Source organism: Coenobita brevimanus, chromosome 84 (genome assembly GCF_032717465.1).
Source record: "Coenobita brevimanus isolate Jiangsu-jjx chromosome 84, ASM3271746v2, whole genome shotgun sequence".
Lineage (NCBI taxonomy): Eukaryota > Metazoa > Arthropoda > Malacostraca > Decapoda > Coenobitidae > Coenobita > Coenobita brevimanus.
The window spans coordinates 25,362,086-25,378,278 of record NC_137037.1 but is presented as its reverse complement, the minus strand read 5'-3'; the positions used below and the strand labels follow the sequence as shown (position 1 = coordinate 25,378,278).

Below are 16,193 nucleotides of genomic sequence, written 5' to 3'. Positions count from 1 at the left end.
CTTGGATTATTGTGCAGAGTCCGTAACTTCTTCGCCGATGAGCAGTTAGCTATGATTTATAAGAGTCATGTGCGCTCTCAGCTTGAATATTGCTCACCCTTGTGGAATGGTTGTGGAGAGGTTGCATTAAGACTAGACAAAATTCAGAATAAAGCTATTAGAATCATTAACAATCCTGCCATTACATATAACCTACCTCCCCTGCAAGTAGGAAGGAATGTTGCCTCCCTTGCATTATTTTACAGATATTTTTTTTGGCAAATGCTCAGACGAAGTTGCGTCCATGGTGCCACCTCTCCGTGCCTTCCCTCGTGCTACATGGGCATCTGGTAGCGCTCATGACTGGAATGTCACTCAACCATATTGCAGAACTTCTGACTATCAGAATTCTTTCATTCCCCGAACTTCATCTCTCTGGAACTCGCTTCCCCAGAGTTGTTTTCCTTCAAATTTCAACCCACAACTGTTCAAGTCTAACTGTTACAGATATTTTATGAACAGAGGACACCAGTAATCTGGTGTATGGATTATTTTTTTTTTTACCCATTTGTTTTTCCTTCAGGGTACGGGGATAACTCCATCCCCCGTCCCTTTCTCTGGCCTGTCTCTTTTTAGGAACTAAAAAAACAGAGGAGGGGGTCCCTAGTCCCCTCACCCCGCCCCTTTTAGTCGCCTTTTACGACACGCCGGGAATACGGTGGCAGTATTCTTCCTAACACAACCCGGCCGCAGAGTAGTAGCACCACCCCATAGTGCGGCCAGGTTGTGTCCCCCCCCCCTTTGGGGCTAAGATGCGAATGAATGTGTTTGAATGGATGAGTAAATGGAGAGTGAGTCGTCCTGTCTCGGCTACCTCCCTTTCCTTGGGGGAAGCAGCCTAGGTATATAGATAGATAGATAGTTTTTCCTTCCTCCGTTCTGTTATTTATATAAAAAAAAAAAAAAAAAAAAAAGATCTAAGCAACCTCTTCCCTTCCTAAAACCCCCCTTTTCTTCAATTAATTCCTCTGTTATTTCCCTAACTCTGTCAATGAGTATCCTACCATACACTGTACCTATTACACCAAGAAGACAAATGTTCCTATGATTACCACAAACTTCTTTTTCTCATTTTCCTTTGTACAGGGGAATAATTATACCAGACTTCCCATCCTCCAGGACTCTACCTTCCTCCCAGGCCAACCTGCATATCTTCCTTGTCCATTCTACTACTATCTTTCCCCCATGCTTCAGCATTTCACCACACATTCCAACAATTCCTGGGGCATCCCCATTTTAACTTTCATTGCTTCCACTACTTCCAACCTCCCTCCTTCTCCCAGCCATTCCACAGCCACTTACCCTCGCATCACTTTCATTCTCCATGTTTAACAGTTCTTGAAAGTTATCGCCCCATCTGCTCACTTTTTCTCCCTTTTCCACTAGCAATCTACCATTTTTGTCTTTCACTCCCTGACTAACTTCTTTATCACCCAATCTTACTCTCTTTACCTATTGCCAGAATATTTTCTAACATTCCCTCCACTTTACACTCAAATTCCTTCCAAATTCCTCATCCACTCTGTCCATACTCTCTCTTACTAATCTTTTCACCTCTCTCTTCCTCTCTACATATAACTCTCTCTTCCATCTCACAACTTCCTCCATGCTCCTGCATCTCATGCACTCACTATATGCTTTATTTTTTTGCGACACAGTTTGTCTCACCTCTCCATTCAATCAAGCTGTTCCTTGCACCCCATTTCGTCTTCTCTTCACCTCACACATCACCTAACATGCTGCACAGATTTCTTCTGTTAAAATCATGCACACACCTTCCACCTCCCTCGTCTGCTGCAAATCATGTTTACCCATTCCCTCCTCCACTTCTCTCTTATATTCTGCCTTTTTTCCATCCTCTTGCAACCTATCTACCCTCATTGTATGAACTACTACTTCCTGTCCTTCTCTCCTTCTATTCCTCCATTGCATTTGAACCTTGACTTTTGCCACCACCACATGGTGGTCAGAGAGTCCACTCCCCCAACCTCTGTATGCTCTTGCATCCATCACACCGTCTCATCCTGCCATCTACACACACGTAATCAGTCATTGTCTTCCGTTCATTCAGTTCACCACTCACCCTTCTCATCACTCGCCACATATATCTGTGGATCATTTTTTGTCTAAAGAGGGTATTGGCTATCACCAGCCCCCTCCCAACACAAATGTCCACTACAGCACTGCCATTCTCATCCATTTCTGCAGGTACACCCCACTCACCAACTACTCCATCCACCTTCACATGCCCTAATTTTCCAATTAGTTTAAATATGAATATCTATCCAACCATCCATCATCCAATCCTGTATTGCCCCATGAGAAGCATAGGAGCCTGGGGCTAGGCAAGTTGGTCCTGACATTTAAGATGCAAGTGACCAGCCTCACTCATCCCTGAGTGGCAATACATGAGCAATAAACCCCAACCATCCCTTTGATATAAACCTACACGGGCTCAGTCTGACTGGAGTACCGTAATTACCCACTAAACCACCAGGCACCACAGTTTGGTTATATGGTTACCACCCGGCATAGTAAATGGTTTCTTGGCATACAGGAAACCATTTTTGGTTTCCTGGTGTAAGTGTAAAGGAAACCATTTGGCTTTGTCAAGGAGCGTAAGTCAACCGCAACAGAGGGAAGAGAAAAGAAAGAAGAAAAGAAGAAAAGGAAAATTCTACTGACAGAAGTAAAGTATGAAAAAGATCTAGGAGTCATAATCAGCAACGAACTGATAAACCCTAAACAGTGCATAGCAGTGAGTAACATGCAAAATGGCATGATTAGGTTCATCCCAAGGAACTTTTGAATATAAAACACATGAAATAGTCTCAAGGCTTCATATATCACTAGTTAGGCCACACTTAAAAATAATGCAAGCAGCATTGGTCCCTGGGCATTATTAAAGACAAAGGAAATCTTGAGAGTGTGCAGTGGAGAGCCACTAAAATTATTCTATCACTACGAAATTTGCAATACGAAGTGACTAAAGAAATTCTATCTATCTATCTATTGCCTGACGCCTCAATCCCGTTCGGGGTGGCCACAAACAAATTGCCTCCACGTCGCCCTGTCCCCTGCCATTTCACTGCCCTGCTCCCAACTCACCCCCCCCCCTCTCTCATATACCTCTCCACCCCATCCCTCCATCTCATCCTCGGCCTCCCCCTCCCTCTTCCCCCCTCCACCTCACTCACATACACTCTCTTTGTCAGTCTTTCACCCTCCATCCTGGATTATAGAGTAGGACTTGCATTATGCATAGTATTTACTTCCTTTTTTCTCTTCATGGCAGTTCTTTCCACAATAATGATTGCTTTTCTGTCCTTCCTACCAGTTTACTGGAGGGTGTGGTGACATGGGAAAGCCTTCCCTTTTTTATCTTTCTCTCATGCACGATTGACTAGATTCCAAACAGATAACCTCATAGTGGAACAAAAGACCTCTAATTACCTGTCCTTGCTATATACTACTTTCCTTTATCACCCTGCCCTACTCTCTGGACCTCTTTTTCAAACAGTTTTTAACTCTCCCTGCATGTTACTCAGGTTGCTTCCAAAACCTCATCCACTCATTTCTTACTATCTCTTTCTAGTCTTTTCACCATTCTCTCTGCTTCTCAACATACAGCTGTCTTTTCCATCTCTCCACATCCTCCATTCCTCTGTTCCTCATCCAGCCACTAAATGCTTTTTTCTTTTCAATATCTCTTTTCACTTCCTCATACCACTTTGCTGTTCCTTTCATCCTGTTACATCTTTTCATCCCACTCACAACCTAACATGCATGACAGATTTCTTCTGTGAATACCATACACATAATTTCCACCTCTTCCATCTGGTTGAAATCATATCTACCCAATCACTCACCACTTCTCTCATGCTCCACCCCTTTTTTTCCCATTTTGTGCAACCATTCCACTGTCTTTGCAGCAACCACTTCCTCCTGTCTTTGTCTGCCTCTTTTCACCCCTCACTTTTGCACCTCTGTCTTTTATACTACTACTATGTAGTGTGAAGCAAAAATATTTTAATTCAGTCATCCACACACGCATAGTTTATCAGTGCCTTCCATTCATCCAACTTACCTTCCATCATCCTTATCAATTGTAAAAAGGTATTTGCTATTGCCAACCCCTACCTTGTACAATCATCCACCAAGGCACGACTGTTTCCATTCACTTCAGTGAGTACACCTCACAGCCCAGCCACCCCATCTATTTTAGCATTACCCACTTTTACACTGATAATTTTCTCACTGTTCTCACACTTCTCCATGCATACTTCTACATTCACCCAGAACTCCCTTTTCATTCTTGCTACTCAGTCCTGTCAGAATACTGTATATATACTAACAATCCCCCACACTTCTTAATATGCTTTCATTCATACTCACAATGATCCAAATAACCCCTACTCCTCATACTCTCCTTCCATCTCAAATAAAACAATGCAGACACCCTCCATCACCCTCTCATTCTCATCCACTCCAGTATATATGTCTAATCTTTACTCCTGTTTTCTCAAACAACAAACATGCACCTTTCTATGTGGTTTCAGTCAATCCATATAACTTTATCCACTTATGCATTATCAAATGCCTAACAATCTGCCTTTCCTTCACTTCATCATTTTGCACACCTTGCTTTCCACATTGCCATCCTCAGAATAATCATATCAGGTCTTTGGTCATCAAATGTTGGTTACCATTTCATATTCAATTAAACTCCAGGTTTCAGCAAATATTACTACAAAATCTTGTTTATTAGAATATACACATATAGATACCTGGCAGCATGACTGGTAGAGCACTCCAGTTAGAAGCGTACTGTGACTAACATGCCACACTTTGAGTCCAAGAGGTGACCAGAGGTTTTTCTACCAAACAGATGCTACCAGGGGCATAAGTCTGTTTCCTACTCATAAATGTAATAAACTAACAGTAACCCAGCCTTTGACTCCTATGTTTGAATGCAAGCAAGATGGGATCTGGAAGCACATTTTTTTTTTTTTTACAAGGATTTACATAACATAATCAGGCTCTTCTTTAATTTTTATAGTTCTTCCACTTCTACTTATTTTTAGGGTTGGCATTTCACATTCCTGTCCAGTCTCTTCCTCTTCACTGACTCTTCTCTCCCTCTTCACTGCTCTTACCACTGCACGCAGCTTTTTGTTTCCCACTAACTTTGGTTTCTTAACTGCAGCTTTCAAATTAGTCTCTCTGGAGGATGGTGTATATTTACTGCCCAGAGCCAGTGTTTGTGCTTCCATAAGTAATTCTTGGAGATACTTAGAATCACTAAATCTGTTAGATTTTGACCAATGGTATAACTCTTCAATAAGTGCTTGGGAGGATTTACTCATCCTGGCAGAGTCCACAGGTTCTCTGGAACTGGTAGAAGTTTCCAGGTCCTCTTCTCCTGTTGCTATTCTCAGTGAGACATCCGGAACTGCAACAGGATTGCTATCAAGCCCAGTGCATGTCTGTATCACTATTGGCTTTGGAGCATCTTTCACAGAATCCTCCAACTCTTTCACAATTCCTTCCTCTGAGGTCACTGTTATGGTTATAGATGATGAAGACTTATCAGATTTCAAGGGCATACAGAATACTCCATCTTCACCTTTCCCATTGGCTGCATCAGTGTCCAGCATGGTGGAGAACTCTGTGATGGGGTCTGGGACAGTGTAAGTGACTGCCTCTTCTGCTCCCTCTGCTATCTTCAGAAGGATCTTACCCACACACTCCACCCCAAACACATCAGCCACACATGTGCACTTACCACACCCAATCTCAGACACACACATGCCTCCACTGTGAAACGTTAAGCATAGGGTGCCATCCATAAGGTAGTCTGAATTTTCATATGCCTCCGAAGCCAGTCTATGACGTTCCTGATCTGGTGTAGCTCCATCTCTGCCCTGTGCCAAGGCTAAAGCCAAGCAGAGGTGCAGACAGGGTCCCTCACTGGCCAGTTTGGGACACTCACACTCCATCGTGATGAGGCTAACACGGTAGCTGGTGTCTGGCATCGTATGGCAAGGTATCAGAGCAACCCACTTCCCTTGCCATGACACCACCTGCCCCCACCCCTGCCTCATCAGTGCCTCTGCCTGCTCCTGCTCTGCATCTTCTGAATGTGGGGTTCTCAACAGGCCTTCACATCTGCCAGGAGCAACTTGAAATTAGAAAGTAGCTAGATGACAAGGTTACCATGCTTAGTACAATATTATATTCATTATCTAATCACAAGGACTTTCACTGCAGATGACACTGGGCAACTCATGGTCATCTCTCATCACCTGACAGTTCATAAATTTTTATTCATATCATTCAGTAGAACTCAGAGGAATGTCTATCTATCTATCAATTGCCAGACGCAATAATCCCGTATGGGGTGGCCATTGACTTTGAGTTATTTGTTTTACAGGGAGGGGCACTAACTCTCCACCAACCCACTTGTTGACACGTAGGGAGCACATATGGTTTGGTTATATGGTTACCACCCAGCGTTGTAAATGGTTTCTTGGCTTATAGGAAACCATTTGGCTTGTCACTCAATGTAATCCCATCTGTATAGGAAAGAAACGCAATAAGAAGTGACAGGAAAGATGGGAGAAATAGGAAGACAGGAGGGCAGGCACAGAGAGAGAGGAATGTCCTTAATTAAATCCATTTACAAACAGTTATTATCAACATCATCATCATCATCATCATGATCATCATCCAGACCTCCATTCCCACCCTAGGGCAGGGAGAGGAGTGGCAACATCCAGACAGCCCAATTTTCCCCAATCCAATGGGCCACGCTTCCATTCACTCATCATTCAAGCCCCCGGAAACTTGCCTCTACCTGATATGCCCAAAACTTCCACCAAGTTCTGAAGCTTCACATAAATGTAAACGATAGAGTCAATCTGAATGCTGTCATGTTAAAAAAGGGTACCAAATCCCTGATCATGCACTTCATCTTACAACATTCATCCACCCAGCTCGATCTTTTGTCAGTCCCCTAGCCTCACCGACTTCCATACCTCTCTTCCTCACACACTCATCCACCACATCCCTCCACCTTCTCCTTGGCCTACCTCGCCTCCTCCCTCCTTCAACTTCGCTTGGATATACCTTTTTCACCACTCTATTGTTATCCATTCTCTCCACATGACCATACCATCTCAGTACACTCTCCTTGATTGTGGTCCTCACTCCGCATCTTTCATAAATCACATTATTTCGCATCCCGTCCACTTTCTGTACTTCACATACATTCCTCAGCAATCCCATCTCTACTGCTCTCACTCTTAACTTTTCATTTTCAAGCCATACCATAGCCTCACATCCATATGATAAAGTTGGCACTAACACTCCTTCATGTAAGCCTCATGCAGCTTCAACATTCAAGTCTCTGTTTCTTATCAAGGCCTTCATAGCACCAGCTACCTTCCTTCCTTGTGTCACTCAACTTTCCACTTCTTTTGCACATTTTCTTCACTCACAGACATCAGCAAAACTTTGCACTAGTCTATCAAGCTCTTGTCTGGTATTTGCTATGGCACTGCATCGTCAGCATACAACAAATCTGAGATATTCCATCCATCACCAACACCATCCCTCTCTCCATTACTAGTGTTTTTACTTCTCTCATCACCCTGTCCATGTACGGTATATATATATATATATATATATATATATATATATATATATATATATATATATATAGAACTACCATGGGGACATCATACAACCTTGTCGCATGCCCACACTGATCGTGAGCCATTCACTTAGATGCCCATTTACCCTTACATATGCCTCACTCTCATCAGAAAAACTCTTGATGGCACCTAGCAGCTTACCATCTACACCGTACACACGCAAAACCTTCCACAATCCTTTTCTGTCTACTTTGTCATATGCTGCTTCCAGATCCATAAATGCCATAAATACCTTCTAGCCCTACTCACAAGCCTTCTCCACTATCTGTCTCATTGCAAATATCTGATCCACACATCCTTTGCCACTCCTAAATCCACCCTGTTCATCACTCACTAGAACTTCCAATATTTCTCTTACTTTCTCTATAACAATTTCTCCATATACCTTCCCTACAACACTCAATATATTTATGACACGATAATTCTTGCACTCACTTCGCTCACCTGTATTTTTGTACAGGGATACAATCACAGTCTTTTTCCACTCTGCTGGCACAGTTTCACTCATCCATGCCTTCTTGCATATCTCCAACAAGCACTTCATTCTGCTCTCACTACTACACTTAATCATCTCTGTATACACTTCATCAACCCCAGCTGCTTTACCATTTTTCAGCCATTTCATGGTGTTCTTCACCTGTGCAAGGGTCACATTTCCTGGCACAGCTTTCCTTCTCTGCACACCCCCGAAACCAATCATATTTAAAGCCACTCTGCTTTCTCTATTCCCATTCATCAGGCTTTCAAAATGTTCCTTGTAACTGGTCTTTACTTCATCCCCATGGGTTAATGATCCACCACTTCCATCCTTCACACTTTCACATTTCTTTCCACTGTCACTTCTACATTTCCACATCTCTTTCCAGAATAACTTCCTATTTTCAGAGTAGTTTGTATTCACTTTTCTTTCTAGATCATCATTTACCTCCTTCTTTTTCCTCTTCACTAGTCTCTTTATGTGCTTCTTGCTGTCAAATAATCAGTTCTTATTTCAATTGAACCCTTGCCCTGTAACCACTCAAGCCACTTCTTCCTCTTTCCTTCCACTGTTCTCTTAATCTCTTCATCCTACCATGCTGTACCTTTCTTCTTTGTTGTTACTCTTGCCACAACACACACCATTTTAGCATTCCTACCTAAGCAATCCCTATGTGCATTCCACAGGCTGTCCAGATCCATTTCATTCCAAGTCTCTGATTCCAACTCCTTCCCTACTTTGGTCCTAAATTCATCTGCCATTGTTTTGATCCTCAGCTTCTTGAATTTCAGTCTTTCTCCCTGACTGCTCCTCTCTTTCCTGGTCCACTTCACTCCTCTCAGCTTGATATTGCATACGCCAATCATATGATCTGACAGACCCCCATATCGTCCCCATATCGTCCTCTCACAGCCCTCGTATCAGCAACCATTCCCAGCATCGACCCCGTTTTCGGGCACGTAATTAATCAGGCTCCTTTCAACATGATCCCCATGTATATTTCTGTGCATCTTTGCATTTGAAATACGATTTACAAACACACAACCTCCTTTCCTGACATATAGCATTCATTTGCTTCCCATTATAATTTTCTCCTGGTACTCCATTACAACCCATTATGTCATCCTTAGGACCAGTGCCTACTCTTCCATTCATATCGCCCATTACGATCACTTTATAACTCTTGGGGATCTCTCCCACTGCTTCCTCCAGCTCATCCTAAAACCTGTTTTTCTCTCTCTCACTCTTGTCATCACACAGTGCATACGCTACCCACTTTCACCTTCTCAAACATGAATTTGACATACACACACCTCGAGCTGACACATTTGTAATCTCATTCTACTCTGCCACACCTCATTCTTCAACAAAGCAACTCCTTCCTTGCATATTCCTCATCCATTTATGCCTGATCTTACACATTTCACACCCTCACTCCTCCACTTCACACCTTTTCATCTTTGTTTCACATAATGCCATCATGGCATATCTTGCACTCTTGAACACATTCATCACTTCCACCCTCTTGCTTTCCTCATTCACACCTCTCACATTCCACAAGGCCATGTGAATCTGCCCATTTGGTTGGGGCCCTGGGCAGGTAATGGGCCCTGCGAGGCTCTCTGAAACGTTTGCCATGATTAAGTGATTTTACATAGAGGAATCTGGGGGACACTTAACCCAGTCAAAAACCCCAGTTATATGGTTACCACCCAGCATAGTAAATGGTCTCCTGGGTACAGGAAACCATTTGGCTTGTCACTCAGTGTAGGAACCATAAGGCATCCCTACACTGAGTGGGTGGGTGATGGGTGCCCCCACCTACCTAGTGATTATACAAATGTCCCTGAATCCCCTCCTTGTCACCAGAAAAGAGGATGCTGAACTGCAAGAGAAGCACAACTTTGGCCTGTAGTCCATCAGGCTCACATTCAAATGAGCCTGAGGGCTAAACCAACAACTATGTAAACACACTGAAAATATCCCTATCACTCTAGGACTATGACACACAAGAGGCACACCAGTATAAAAAACTCCCCTACAACAACATCCCTACCATGAACTCTGGTAACCACACCCATAGTTATTCTTTTTTAATTTATTTTTAACAGTATCATTATCTGTTTTGGAAAAAAAAATTGACAAGTTGAATGACTGCTGACACCCTGGAATCAGTCACAGGAATTTTGACAAATATATATTGTAAAGACAATCATTCCATAGGTAGTTGATGGATGTATACCATCAATCCTGGAAGAAATCCAAAAACATGAACTTTAGTTATCAGCTTGGTAACTAGTCACACAATCATCAATCCTTAGCATGAAACATTCATCCATATGTAAACAAGGTCCAAGCTGAAACTCACATTGTTACAAATCTTATTTCAGCAACTTCCAATGACTGTTAAGAAATTAGCTGGTTTTGACACTTATGGAGTACACCTCCTGTACCATGGACAACCTCAATTGGGGTATTTCTTAAGAGAGAGGCATTACATCATTTTTATGAAAGAATGTATGTATGTATGTGTAAAATCTTTCTTGACCAATGGACAAAGGTATTGGTATGAAGCTCCTGAGGTTTGTGTGAACAATGTGTGCTAACAGATAGTGTTACTGAACTCTGCTACTATTTCAGTCACCAAGCTACTAACAGGGTACTAGTTGCTCACCACATTTCTTGAGTCTGCGCAAATCTTATGTAATCTAGCATAGTAGCAACAATGAAGGAGTTTATATGGCATGTCAGTGGATCTGTGGATGAGTACTGAAACTTGATAACAACACCACATAAACCCATTAATTTCTCCCACTGACATATTTGAGACCTGAACCTGCATTAACAGATTTACCAGGTCAATTCTATAACCACTCAACCATACATCCCCTCAGTTAAAGTATACATATGGCATATAGTAAAGATACAACAAAGGAAATGCTCTATACGATGAGCAAGATTTAAGTAGCTGACTGAAAATGCACGGTTCATAAACAGGATGGATAACTGCTGACTTGTGTTTCTTCTCCATTTATGTTTTAGTCATCCTATGCAGAATTCCTTCCATTCCAGTCCTACCATCATTCAACAGTTCTCATCAGGGATGGCCTGAGGAATTTGTGATGGGGATGGGCGTAACATCAGTTTTGACCAACTTGCTCTGTGTTACTATCATATCTGACCAAATAAAGAGGATTATAAAAATGACCAAAAATGTATTAACTGTGCCTGTGGAACATTTACCCTTATTTGCTAAGAAATTAAAAGAAATTGCTACAAAAGTAAAACTTTTAATTTCTTCTGTGACAGACCTAGTGACATCATGTTTCAAGCTTTCACCTACTTATTTTTAGTAGTATTATTCATATTTATTTTTTTACATAATGCTTAGTTTCTATTAATATTGCACAAAACAGCCAATACTGATATACATCTTACATTCACACACACACAGAAAAAGTAATTATTCCCTTAAAGTAAAATTTTCTGCTAGAGTTGAAGATGAGCAAACTTACATAATCTCCAGTTAAATGAGAGAGAAGCAAAACTTATTTGTGGTAAAATAAGTTAATGAAGATCAATATGGATTTTCATCTGCCAACAGGATAAAACAATTACCATTCTTTGTTACAAAAGCAACTTAATTCCTTTTTTGACCAAGTATGTGAACATTTGACCAAGTCTGAGCCTTGCATGGGAGATGATTGCCCCTGCCTCCCCCCAGTTGGGCCATTCCTGGTTTATAATTTTTTTTAACCACTACTCTCTCTCTCCATCATCTGGTGGCCTATCCTACTTGAAGGTACAGGGTACATATCATGATAATGTTGTTATGTATAACAACAGGAGAAAGTACATTTATAATACCCACTTCTTATAATGATTCTTCACTTCCCAAAACAACAACAAAATTCCAGTATTATCAACTTACGATACTCAGTTGACACTAACTTGACCTAATAATTGTTTCCATCTTGAACCCTGAACCATAACAAGAGAGCAACAAGAGAATATAATGCTAGCCACAAAGATGAAAAGGTGCAGCACTATAGTACTGTCTTATTCTACCACTTAATCCATATCCTCCCGGTTTTTTCGGACCCCACCACCAACTGAAAACCCGATTTATTTATTTATTTATTTATTTTTTTTTGCTCAAACATTCCCTTTTGGTGAGAAACTACTGAAAATCACCAAGAAAGTTGCTCCCGTCATCCCTAAGTGCTCCTAAAGTGCATCCCCCTTCACCTCAGCCAGGTGTTCTGTGGCTGGGCTGGTCCAGCTGCTCTGTTTTTTATGGTGGGAAGGAGGAGGGTAACTAATTGAAACCAACCTACATACATGTATTTACATTTATTTGCTGCAAAAGTACATATACAGCAACAATACTGTGGTATTTATATATATAAAAAAAAGGGGTGAAAATAACGCAGGTTCATAATGGTACCACCCGTAAATTTCCGATTTCTGGCACACTGGACAAGCGATACTGTTGTTTCTACTAACATACACTTTGAAAAATATGATTAGAGGTATGTACACTCATCACAGCCATATAATAAGTAGCACGGAATTGCTGTGTGGTGGGAAGTGAGTGCAGGAAACGCTCCACCTTACCTCCCACCAATCTCGCACCACACCTCCCACTCTCCCGCCAACACTGTATTTGTCTCTTACTCAGTGAGTTTCCAAACACAAATGATTAGTATTGTTCTTTTGTTCACATTGCAAAACATCCAAAGATTACCTTAATATCTATCGTACTGATTGAATATTGTCACAAGCACACTGTTCCTTACACATTCCCCTTCCCTCTCTTCCCTCTTCCTCCGATAAACTCTCTCTCTCATATTGTAAATATATATACAGTATATAAATATATATATATATATATATATATATATATATATACACAGTACCCTCACGTCCAGCACGGTAATATTGTCATGCATGGGTCACGCGTTGGACCAAAAACGTGTTGGACTAACAATAGAGCTTATGGGGAAAAATGAATTAGTCAGCAACCCTCGGAAAAGTCACCCTAAATACCTACCATATACCTATACATATATTGGTACTATTGTAATTATAATAAATGGTACTGTGCTATGAATGATAATTAACCTTTTAGGATAGTGTTGGTGGGCTTGCTGAGAATGGAAGGTGGTATCCAAGGCTGTAGTTAGTCCTACTGGGTCCCCGGAGGATGGCTGCTGGCGTCACTGGCGGGTAATGGCTGTTGCTCCTCCTCAACCTCCCTCATAAATCCTTCGAAATCAAACTTCCCTCATAAATCCTTCGAAATCACACTCAGAATCACTATCTTCGTCCACAGCCATGGAAGGTCCTGCTTCTGCCTGTCCTAGCCCTGTAATCCTCGGCAAAGTGCATGCTTCTCACACTGTTGCCAGAGCGCCATCTCGTGACTGTGGAAAGTGACCGCTGTCGCTGACTCGGTAGAGAACAAGGAGAAGAAACTTTGTTTATAAACTGGTACGCACGCCGATGAGAAGGGTTTCAAAACGATTGATATTTATTCTAAAATATTAATATGTATTCAGTGTCAGGCTAAATGTTCACTGCTGTAGTACGATACATTCACTGTCGAGTCGCCTGGGTTTTGGTCACACTGTTTTCCCAGTCGTATGCTCGGCAGGAATCCATCCAGATGAATTCCAAATGCCCGTGGTATCATCGGCAATTTTACCACGTTACCGTTCCAATTTACCATCGTATCCTCGGCAAACCTGGTATGAAGTGCCGTGTGATAGCCTTCGGCTGCCAGGATCTTGTCTTAAGTTTTTTATTATGATCACGTTGGCTTCATTCATGTCGTAGGCCTTGGCAATGTCAACTTTCCTCTCCCCTTTCTTCTTCCTCTCGATGCTTTCTAGCTTGGTGGCCTGAGGGAGGTGCCGACGCTTCTTGGGGTTCTCAGAAGGCTTCCTAGGCATCGTGAGCAGGGTAAAATGCAGTAACAAGGGCAGAAAATGCAGCAAGAAAAAAGCACCTTCCAATGCAATTATGCGACTGAGTGGCTCTGTGGCGGGAGAAATGTAAACAAAACATCACGTGACACCAGAAGCGTTTTTAATTGGGCGGCATCACGATCACGTCACGATAGCGGGCGGGGAAGGCTACTTGATCAGAAGTTTTTCATTGGCTATCATCATCATGGGAATGTCCAGTATGACCGTGTTGGACCGGGGGTGATCGTGCTAGAGTGAACTCTGCGGATTTTGCCCACTTCTCGGAGCTCTGTGCGTGTTATGCTAACACACTCGTGTTGCAGTAATTAAATCGTATTAAATAATACTAATTAATTGCTCTCCGTGCTGGACCCGAATCGTGCTGGACTAACGCGTGTTGGACGTGAGGGTACTGTATATATATATATATATCCATCCATCCATCATCCAATACTAAGTTGCCCCATGAGGAGCATAGGAGCCCGGGGCTAGGCAGTCGGTCCCAACATTTAAGTTGAGAGTGACCAGCCTCACTCATCCCTGAGTGGCATAACATGAGCAATCAACCCCAAACATCCCTTGGATATAAACCTTCACCAGCTCAATCCGGTTGGAGTGCAATAATTACCCACTAAACCACCAGGTGCCAAAATTTGGTTATATGGTTACCACCCAGCGTAGTAAATGGTTTCCTAGTGCACAGGAAACCATTTGGCTTGTCACTGAGTGTAAAGTCACCCACAGGCTGAAGGAAGCGGAAAAATGGAGGAACGAAAGACAGAAGAGTGAGTGTAAAGTCACCCATAGGCAGAAGGACAAGGAAAGAATGAAGGAAAGAAAGACAGAAGAGAATGGAAGGAAAGAAGGATGGAGAGGAAAGGGCAGACACCCGAGAGCAGCACTACATTGTGTGAGTAGATGGTGAGCGCCCCCACCTACCACAATTATATATATACATATATATACAGCCACCTAAATAACTCCGTACCGGACATGCATAGCACCTATTTAAGACCTTATTTGCACCAATAATGGACATAAAGCATGAAATAAATGAAGAGGAACCAAAGAATGAGGACTTAGAAGTGACTGTACCTCAGCCAGGGTACTTACAGCATGTCTGTGACCGCCTTCTCTAAGGTTTTGGCAGTGGTGAAAATGCTCTTGAAGCATGTACAGTAATCTAGTGTTGTGCTGCACTTACAGTAATTCTTTGCACTGTGAGTTATAACTGTTTAACACTGCACATTGTTAATTGCACCATGCCAGTTTCAAGAGCCAGTTTGCACGCCACAGTTAATCCTTTGCACTCTAAATTCTAATTTCTTAACACTGCACAACACTGTAAATTCCCATGTGGTCTACTGACGAGGTATTGCAGTTTATTCACAGTTTATTCACAAAAAACGAGCACATGTAGCATCCACTGCGATAAGCATCTACTCGTGATCGAAGTTAGGCAGTGACTGTTGGTGACGGGGAAACAGAGTTGCCAGATCACAACAGCCACATTACCAAACTCCTCAATTTTCATTACCAAATTTAACTTTTCATTACCAAATCCACTAAGGTGGCATTTATTCTTCACTAATTATACATGCAAGTGGAAATATATGTAATCATTCTCCTTATAATTAACAGCATGTTGATTATTTTCATGCTATGTAGGCTAGCAGATTAATCAGAGAGAGTAGACAATCCACCATCTCCATCCTGTGTATCCTCATACATGTGAAAAATCTGTTTGGTAATGCATTATTCTGATTCATTACCAAACGAATTTTTCATTACCAAATTGGCCCACATTTGGTAATGAAAAATACCACATGGCAACCCTGACAGGGGAGGGGAGAGGGGGGCTGAACGGGCCATGGTGTAAGCAACTGTTCAGCGCTGTGCGGCAATTTCAAATTACGGGAGGGAAAAAAATCTGATTTGGGGGGGGATTTTTTTCTGTTTTTGGCCATTTTTGGTTTCCGAAGATCCAGGCCC

The 16,193-nt window shown here is 42.1% G+C and overlaps 1 protein-coding gene across 1 annotated transcript in view; it reads right to left on the bottom strand.

Annotated features, from left to right (window-relative positions):
- Positions 1 to 4,826: 4,826 nt before the first annotated feature.
- LOC145410221 (uncharacterized) overlaps positions 4,827 to 16,193 on the bottom strand; it is a 241,139-nt gene continuing 229,772 nt past the window's right edge. Inside the window, exon 8 of the mRNA XM_080280438.1 lies at positions 4,827 to 6,207. Within this exon, the coding sequence (XP_080136564.1) occupies positions 5,061 to 6,207 (1,147 nt within the window). The 3' untranslated portion in view covers positions 4,827 to 5,060. The remainder of the gene's footprint in view (positions 6,208 to 16,193) is intronic.